Source organism: Clinocottus analis, unplaced genomic scaffold (genome assembly GCF_023055335.1).
Source record: "Clinocottus analis isolate CAN_PGR_092001 unplaced genomic scaffold, fCliAna1.0.p SCAF_127, whole genome shotgun sequence".
Lineage (NCBI taxonomy): Eukaryota > Metazoa > Chordata > Actinopteri > Perciformes > Cottidae > Clinocottus > Clinocottus analis.
In genome coordinates, this window is record NW_027175851.1 from 17501 (window position 1) to 27412 (window position 9912).

General features: G+C 48.5%; 1 protein-coding gene across 1 annotated transcript in view; it reads left to right on the plus strand.

Annotated features, from left to right (window-relative positions):
* The window catches only part of LOC137783398 (sodium/calcium exchanger 1-like), a gene marked incomplete at its 5' end in the record, with an annotated part of 20208 nt that extends 11511 nt beyond the window's left edge, over window positions 1-8697 (plus strand). Inside the window, 4 exons of the mRNA XM_068573281.1 lie at window positions 78-263; window positions 2091-2180; window positions 3600-3703; window positions 3810-8697. Coding sequence (XP_068429382.1) covers window positions 78-263; window positions 2091-2180; window positions 3600-3703; window positions 3810-4082 — 653 coding nt within the window. The remainder of the gene's footprint in view (window positions 1-77; window positions 264-2090; window positions 2181-3599; window positions 3704-3809) is intronic.
* Window positions 8698-9912: the final 1215 nt, after the last annotated feature.

The window sequence follows — 9912 nt, forward strand, 5'->3', positions numbered from 1 at the left end:
TATATATATATATATATATATATATATATATATATATAAACAAACATACATTGTATCTTCCTCCTCGCTCCCTGCAGGTGAGGATGATGACGATGAGGAGTGCGGCGAGGAGAAGCTGCCGTCGTGCTTCGACTACGTGATGCACTTCCTCACCGTGTTCTGGAAGGTTCTGTTCGCCTTCGTGCCGCCCACAGACTACTGGAACGGCTGGGCCTGCTTCGTGGTGTCCATCTGCATGATCGGCCTGCTGACCGCCGTCATCGGTACGAAGGCTCAGTTCAGCCTGAAGAGGTCATGGAGCGCCTGAACAGAAGACACGCCCCTCTGGAGGCCCGAGGGAGCTCTGTTCAGGTCCTCCCATGAACCCCAAGCACCTCTCATACTGGCCACATTGAGGCCACGTTAAGGCTACAGTGAGCCTTCATTGAGCCTTCAATGAGGCCACATTTAGGCTACACTGAGGCTACATTGTGGCTACAACGTGGCTACATTGTGGCTACACTGAGGCTAAATTGTGGCTACACTGAGGCTACATTGTGGCTACATTGAGGCTACATTGAGGCTACTTTGACTCTACATTGTGGCTACATTGTGGCTACATTGAGGCTACATTGTGGCTACTTTGACTCTACATTGTGGCTACATTGTGGCTACATTGAGGCTACATTGTGGCTACTTTGACTCTACATTGTGGCTACATTGAGGCTACATTGAGGCTCCATTGTGGCTACTTTGACTCTACATTGTGGCTACATTGTGGCTACATTGTGGCTACATTGTGGCTACATTGAGGCTACATTGTGGCTACTTTGACTCTACATTGTGGCTACATTGAGGCTACATTGAGGCTCCATTGTGGCTACTTTGACTCTACATTGTGGCTACATTGTGGCTACATTGAGGCTACATTGAGGCTACATTGAGGCTACATTGAGGCCACATTGAGGCTACATTAAGGCTACATTGAGGCTACATTGAGGCCACATTGAGGCCACATTGAGGCCACATTGAGGCTACATTGAGGCTACATTGAGGCTACATTGAGGCTACATTGAGGCCACATTGAGGCCACATTGAGGCCACATTGAGGCTACATTGAGGCTACATTGAGGCCACATTGAGGCTACATTGAGGCTACATTGAGGCTACATTGAGGCCACATTGAGGCCACATTGAGGCCACATTGAGGCCACATTGAGGCTACATTGAGGCTACATTGAGGCCACATTGAGGCCACATTGAGGCTACATTGAGGCTACATTGTGGCTACTTTGACTCTACATTGTGGCTACATTGTGGCTACATTGAGGCTACATTGTGGCTACTTTGACTCTACATTGTGGCTACATTGAGGCTACATTGAGGCTCCATTGTGGCTACTTTGACTCTACATTGTGGCTACATTGTGGCTACATTGTGGCTACATTGTGGCTACATTGAGGCTACATTGTGGCTACTTTGACTCTACATTGTGGCTACATTGAGGCTACATTGAGGCTCCATTGTGGCTACTTTGACTCTACATTGTGGCTACATTGTGGCTACATTGAGGCTACATTGAGGCTACATTGAGGCTACATTGAGGCCACATTGAGGCTACATTAAGGCTACATTGAGGCTACATTGAGGCCACATTGAGGCCACATTGAGGCCACATTGAGGCTACATTGAGGCTACATTGAGGCTACATTGAGGCCACATTGAGGCCACATTGAGGCCACATTGAGGCCACATTGAGGCTACATTGAGGCTACATTGAGGCCACATTGAGGCTACATTGAGGCTACATTGAGGCTACATTGAGGCCACATTGAGGCCACATTGAGGCCACATTGAGGCTACATTGAGGCTACATTGAGGCCACATTGAGGCCACATTGAGGCTACATTGAGGCCACATTGAGGCTACATTGAGGCCACATTGAGGCTACATTGAGGCCACATTGAGGCTACATTGAGGCCACATTGAGGCCACATTGAGGCTACATTGAGGCTACATTGAGGCCACATTGCAGCCACATTGAGGCGATGGGTTAGTGCTGCATTGTGTGGTAGTGAACTCTGACCTGACGCTCTCTGGCGCCCCCTCAGGCGACCTGGCCTCCAGCTTCGGCTGCACGGTCGGCCTGAAGGACTCCGTCACCGCCGTGGTGTTCGTAGCGCTGGGAACCTCCGTACCAGGTGAGTGCTGCTCTTCCTCCTCTTCCTCCTGCAGCGGACGGATGAATGTGTTTTAATGTGTTGGCATGGTCTCCTGCCTCTGCACACACACACACACACACACACACACACACACACACACACACACACACACACACACAGAGCACATGATGGATGTCTAACATGCAGACACATTAGCAACTGTAATTACTTTGAGAAACAGACTCACAGTCACATACGTGGAAAAGCTTAATGTACGTTACACACACACACGCGTGCACACACACGCGTGCACACACACATGCACACACACACATGCACACACACACATGCAGCATGACCATTAGCATAGGGCTGTTTGTCATGTCAGGCTCAGCTGTCTCTGTCCTCCCATTCAAGAAGCATGAGGGGGAAAGTGATGTATTACACACTATTACACACACATATACATACATATATATGCATATATATATATATATATATATATATATATTAATCGTCATGGGCAGCAGAACATGCTCACTAATGGTTGCTTTGGTTGCACAGACAGACACACAAATGTGGACACGCACACAAACATCTGCTTGTTAGACACAATGTGTTGAGCTGCAGAATGTAAACAAAGCAGTGCAACCCTTCTGAGGCTCTGAGCCCTGTTACCACACACACACACACACACACACACACACACACACAGAGGAACAGACCTCAAGTTCTGTGGTTATTACAGTTAATAAAACCCATTCTGTGCTGCGGTTTCATGACGATTAACCTCATTTATCACAGGCCAACACACTCACACACCCAGACACACACACACACACACACACTTAGTGAAAGGAAGAAAACAACGGTAGTGGAGCTTTTAGGCAACTGAATGTTGTTCTTGGTTTGGGAGAAAAAACCTCCGATGCTCAAAAATGCAGCTTCAACACATGAAGCATAGACTTCTATACAACCAGAGGAGTCGCCCCCTGGTGGTCAGGAGAGAGAATGCAGCTTTAACACATGAAGCATAGACTTCTATACAACCAGAGGAGTCGCCCCCTGGTGGTCAGGAGAGAGAATGCAGCTTTAACACATGAAGCATAGACTTCTATACAACCAGTGGAGTCGCCCCCTGGTGGTCAGGAGAGAGAATGCAGCTTTAACACATGAAGCATAGACTTCTATACAACCAGAGGAGTCGCCCCCTGGTGGTCAGGAGAGAGAATGCAGCTCTAACACATGAAGCATAGACTTCTATACAACCAGAGGAGTCGCCCCCTGGTGGTCAGGAGAGAGAATGCAGCTTTAACACATGAAGCATAGACTTCTATACAACCAGAGGAGTCGCCCCCTGGTGGTCAGGAGAGAGAATGCAGCTTTAACACATGAAGCACAGACTTCTATACAACCAGGAGTAACACAGTGACCTCCTCTTCCTCCTCTTCCTCTCAGATACCTTTGCCAGCAAGGTGGCAGCTACACAGGATCAGTACGCCGACGCCTCCATCGGCAACGTGACCGGCTCCAACGCCGTCAACGTGTTCCTCGGCATCGGGGTGAGTCCGGCTCCTCCAGCCGCCGTCTTCTTCGTTGGTTTCCTCCCTCGCGTGACGCGCTCTGCTTGGCGGTGATTCAGTGTCTCTCCGTGTGCTCGCTCCGCAGGTGGCGTGGTCCATCGCCGCCATCTACCACAACAGCAAGGGGGAGGAGTTCAGGGTGGACCCGGGCACGCTGGCCTTCTCCGTCACGCTCTTCACCATCTTCGCCTTCATCGCCGTCGGCACACTGATGTACCGGCGGCGGCCGGAGATCGGCGGCGAGCTGGGCGGCCCGCGGACGGCCAAGATCCTGACCACCATGCTGTTCTTCAGCCTGTGGCTGCTCTACATCCTCTTCTCCTCCCTGGAGGCCTACTGCCACATCCCGGGCTTCTAGAGGGGACGAGGAGGAGGAGGAGGAGGAGGAGGAGGAGGAGGAAGCAACCATCGATCCATCACCTCCCTCCCTTTACGAGAAAGATCGACAGGTGAACCGGATGCAGGAGGAGAAATGGAGGACGAGGAAATGAAAGACATCCGGATGCATGGAAGGACGACAGCGAGAGAGAGAGATGGAAGGAGAAGAAGAGATGGAAAAACGAAAGAATGCGATTATATTTTATTTTTTGTCTTGATCTATAAATCTAAACCAATCAAGTTGTCTTAAACCTCGTGATAAGTACATTGAAACTGATCCCCCATGAAGAGGAAGAGGAAGAGGAAGAAGGGTTTTCAGCGAGGAGCGGAGGAGGCGTGGCTTCGTTCGCCCCTCGCTCAGCGACGGCAGAGAGACTCGAGAGAGAGAGACGGATCAGGAAGTCCAGACGGAAGAAAACCTGGATGGATTTTTACCGCCGCAACTGTTTCACGACAACAAACTGTGTGCGTGTGCGTGTGTGTAGTTGTGTGTTTTCTGTGCTCGTGTGAAGACGGTCGAGTACTGTGAAGAAAAGAAAAAACAAGAAAAAGAACAAAAAAAATGTCTCTGGGTTTGCTCGCGAGACGCTGTGAGGTCTGAAGAGCCGCTGAGGAAGACTCCTCTCTCTTCTTCAGGCGTCCATGTTGATAAATGTAAAACTTGAGCCGAAGGTCCTTCTGAATGTCGGGGCTCCGCCTCCTGACGCCCCGTCGCTTCATACAATAGCTGTACGTGATTTAAGGTCTACTCTGGGGGGTCAGTGTGCTTTTAAAACCTTTAAAGAGGCCGCTCTGAGAAGACGTGCGCCGCTACCGTTTCAAACTGTTAGAGCGACTTGTCATCGTCTAGATGTCGTGTGTTTGTTCCGTCCTCACATTGCAATAGACCGTAGGCTCCGCCCCCTGTGAACCCTCATTGGCTGTCCTGACCCGCCTCGTCCCTCGTGTGTCCTAAGCCCCGCCCCCTGGCTGGTCAGTGGACCAATCAAAACTCCTCAAGGGCTCTGTGAGGAACCCCCTGACGCTTGGTTCCTCGTCTTCGTCTTCACGAGGTCTTCAGGGGCTTTTCAAGCACTTCTTCACCAGCTGCTCACGTTAGGACCTGAGACGACGCTGTGGGAGGAAAAACAAGACGAGGTGACCGTTTCAAACCAAGAACCCAGAGTCACCTGGAGGTCAAAGCGACGAGTCCAAGTCGTTCTTGGACTCTTTTCCCGGTGCATTGTGGGCCGTGAAGGGAAGCAGCGACGCTCCGGCTCTCTTTATATTCCAGGGAAAGTGTTTGTTCTCGAGTGAAGAACCCTGAAGGAACATCTCGTCTCACACGAGCTCACAGACGTTTGGCCGCAGTCAAACTGAACAGGACGGGTTCTGAACCAACGCCCCTCCAGGGCTGTCTTCAAGAGAGCTCAGCGTCGTCGCTCTGAAGCTGCAGTCGCACCAAATCCAGTCTTTGTCTGTCGTCTCATCCGTGTGAACATCCGTGTGAACATCCGTGTGAACATCCGTGTGACACGCAGGCGACTCTTCGTCAGGCCGGTTCCCACAGACGGCGATCCCGAGTCGTACGATCCGGCCGAGAAACAAAGACGCCTGACTTTGGTTTAATGCCCGAGGCTCCACCCACACCAGTACGTTTTGGGTTTTAACCTTTTGCAAACCCCCCGCGTCGATCGGACCTCTAAAGCTTTGATAAGTTCCCCTTCCATCCTCGTATGTCACTGACAGACACGTCTCCGTCACCCAGCAGGCTCGCGTGAGTCTGAGTATAAAATGTCAGCGTGATCGACCCCATGTTGGAGCATTTATTTCACCTTCTCTGCTCCTGTTGGCTTCCTGTTCCGCTCACGTTCCTAAAAACACGTCCCAGAGCATTTTTAAGTCCCAGCATGCCCCATCCAGGGGAGGGGTGGCATGGAGTGAGTAATGTTTCCTTATTTTAACCGAGCGACACAGTCTTTTGGACTGAAACTCCTTCGTAGCGCCCCGTTGCTTCGTTTCGTGGTGGTTTGGTCTCTTCCTGTCCTTCATCCCATCACGTGACCTCGTCCTGTCCTACGAATCGGACCAATCAGGAGAAGACAGGAAGAAGATCTCCCAACATTGTTGGAGCTCAGGTGAGAAGTGACCCTGACGCCGCCGCGCTCCTTCACGACACAAAGGGTTCTTGGTTTGAAGCAACGCTCCTTGTCTCTTTTAACTGACCAACCGCCTGTGAGCGCGTGCAGACGGTCTGAGCGCTCCGCGTCATCTCGTCATCGCGTCATCGTGTTTTCAGACGCTCACTTACCCAGAATCCTCTTTCACTGACCGGCTGCAGACACTTCATCCTGAACCGGTTTCTGCTCCCGAATGAATCATGAAAACGCCCCAAAGTCCGTCTGGAAACAGGAGTAGAACCTAGACGTGGGATATCTGGAGAGGTTTACGCTTCAGACTGTTAACTCTTTGACGTTCGCAGGTCTTCACCGTGCGAGTCCTCTGAGTCGAGTGGCAGCATATGCATCTGACGTTGTTCCTGCTGACGTTGTGTTTAATGTGTAATATAATACGTAGTATTTTAAATGTCATCTGTAGGAGTAAGTAGTCTGGGTTGGATGTAATCCATTTAAAACTCGGCAAAAAAAAAATCTCTCCGCCGCCTGCGGGAGAGCCGAGCCGAGGAGGAGGAGGAGTTTGGCAAAAAATACCCACGACACCTCGAAGGACAACTTCAAACGTAAAACACGTCATGGAGGTTTTTGTGTGTTGCTCAGTCTGGAACAACTCCACCATGAAACGCTTGTTAGCGTGCAGCAACTTATTGCTTGTTTTTTGCCAAACCCCGCCCCCTGCTGGCTCCCATCAGTCGGTCCCCTGTGAAGGCCTTGGAGTGGCAGTTTACCCCTGTTTTTTGCCAAAGGGAAATCTTTCTATCAGAACCTTCCTACTTGCAGCCCGGCCTGTGAAAAGGGTTTTCTAATTCTAACCAGTGGATCTCTTTTCTTAAAAACACCAAAAATGAATCACGTGTCATTAACACTTTAAAAAAAGAGACTTTGATGTTTGTTTTAAAACCAGAATCTTTCTATTTAAATTTGTATGCGTTTGTCTCTTCACTGGCATGGAGCTTAAGGTTTATACACTGTAAAACAAAAATACTAAAAATAGTTATGCTAGCTTGCGCAATAAAGAAAAAAAAACAAGAAAAAAATGAATAAAAATGAATAAATAACATAGTGGAAAGCTGCTGCTTCACGTTTCAGTAACTCCAGCAGAGTTTCAGACGATCTCCTGATGGATTTACTCTGGCTGAGCCCCGCGGCCTCGCGTCAGAGCCAATGACGCGCCGCTATCCGCTAGCAACTAGCCGCTATCTGCTAGCCACTAGCAACTATCCGCGAGCAACGAGCCGCTATCTGCTAGCCACTAGCAACTATCCGCTAGCCACTAGCAACTAGCCGCTAGCAACTAGCCGCTATCTGCTAGCAACTATCCGCTAGCAACTATTCGCTAGCAACTATTCGCTAGCAACTAGTCGCTAGCCGCTAGTCGTTAGCTGCTAACCATTAGCCACTAGCCGCTAGCCACTATCTGCTAGCCACTAACAGTTAGCTGCTAGCCTCTAGCCATTAGCTGTTAGCCGTTAGCGTCGTCACTTTGCTGCTGACATTTTCCAGAAGCCGACTTCGTCTCCCGTGACGGGAGGCGTTTTGCTTCAACGTCTCGACCCTCAACAAACTAGAAGCTCGTCCGGCGGCAGATCATCAGCGGCTGCTTAGAGGTCGAAAGGTCAAAAGGTCAAAGTTCAGCTGGCGGGCCGCTTCTGTAAATACAACAGCGAGGAAAACAAGCCGTACAGACTGCAGTAGACTTTATTATTTAGTTTCCTTCTTCTTCTGTGGTGGCGCTGAGAAGAGGGCGGGGCTTAGCTCAAAGCATTGCACTGGTTCCTGTCGCTTGCGGCTGCTGTTTCGTCGAAAAAAGACAAGAAAAAAAAACGCTGACAAAGTTGCTTCTGTTGTGAAAACAACAACGAACTCTTTTGTTTGTTTTCTGATTGATGTAAACAATAATAATGTTGAACTTGATGATGTTAAAAAGGGAAACTCTTCGGCGTGTCGATGTTGCTTCTGATGTAGAGACCAATGAAGATGATGATGATGAAGATGAGTCTTCATGGAGAGGACCGGCGCCCCCTGCTGGTACGAGACGAGCAGCGCTTAATGTACAAAACAACAACAACAAACGTTACCGGAGCTTCTCTCTACCCGGGAAAAAAAGTGACATTTAACGAGGAGGAGGAAGACGAGGAGGAGGAAGATGAACGTTAATGACAAACATAAAAAAAAGAAGTTACAGCCATACGACGATTTCTGAGTCAGAGAGAAAGAAACGACTTCTCCTGCTCAGCATGTGGTGGAGTCTCTCTCTCCTTCTGTCTCTCTCCTTCTGTCTCTCTCCTTCTGTCTCTCTCCTTCTCTCTCTCCTCTCTCTCCTTCTGTCTCTCTCCTTCTGTCTCTCTCCTTCTGTCTCTCTCCTTCTGTCTCTCTCCTCTCTCTCCTTCTGTCTCTCTCCTCTCTCTCCTTCTGTCTCTCTCCTTCTGTCTCTCTCCTTCTGTCTCTCTCCTCTCTCTCCTCTCTCTCCTTCTCTCTCTCCTTCTGTCTCTCTCCTCTCTCTCCTTCTGTCTCTCTCCTTCTGTCTCTCTCCTTCTGTCTCTCCTTCTGTCTCTCTCCTCTCTCTCCTTCTGTCTCTCTCCTTCTGTCTCTCTCCTTCTGTCTCTCTCCTCTCTCTCCTTCTGTCTCTCTCCTCTCTCTCCTTCTGTCTCTCTCCTTCTGTCTCTCTCCTTCTGTCTCTCTCCTCTCTCTCCTTCTGTCTCTCTCCTCTCTCTCCTTCTGTCTCTCTCCTTCTGTCTCTCCTTCTGTCTCTCTCCTCTCTCTCCTTCTGTCTCTCTCTCCTTCTCTCCCTTCTCTCTCTCCATCTCTCTCTCCTTCTCCCCCCCCCCCCCCCCCTCTGGAATGTGTCTGTGCTCTTGTTGTCTCTGTGCATGAATGATAACATGTGTGTAAATATTAATAGATCGGATCCCATTCTCCTGCTGTTGACAAAACAACAACAACAACAACAACAGAGGGTTTTATTTCCTTGAGTTAAATGAAGACGATCAGCTGATGAACACATGAAAGGTTGTTGTGTTGTTGTGTGAAGAGGCAATATGTGTGTTCCTGGAGGAGTTGTGTGTCTGCATGGTTCTGTACAGAGACACACACTGTGTGCGTCTGCAGCTCGTGTTGTCCTTAAAGAAGTACTATAGTAATAATATTGTGTATATACTGTACAGCGCAATGAGCGAGGTCATCGCAGAGAATTCATATTTATTTAAAGACAACAAAAACACTCACGGCATCAACAACAACGACGACAACGACAACAACAACCACACATATTGCCTTTTTATTCCATTGAAGGGGAGGGGCTTATTAGAGGGGGAGGGGCTTATTTTGCTTCAGGTTTCTCTCTGCATCGCTTTCTCTCTCTCTAATCTTTTATATATATATATATATATATATATATATATATATATATATATATATATATATATATATATATATATATATATATATATAAGGATTAGAATTAGGTCTGGGCAAAGTTGAAAAAAATTAACTGATTAATCTGATTAAGCGCCAAATTCAATAATGAAGTAAAAACTAGTTTTTTGCAGCTTTTATTTTGAAGTAATGTTATCAGAACAATATAACATCACTCTGGAGCAACAACAAGTTAACATACATACATATATAGTTCATACATCTGTTTTATTATTTTTC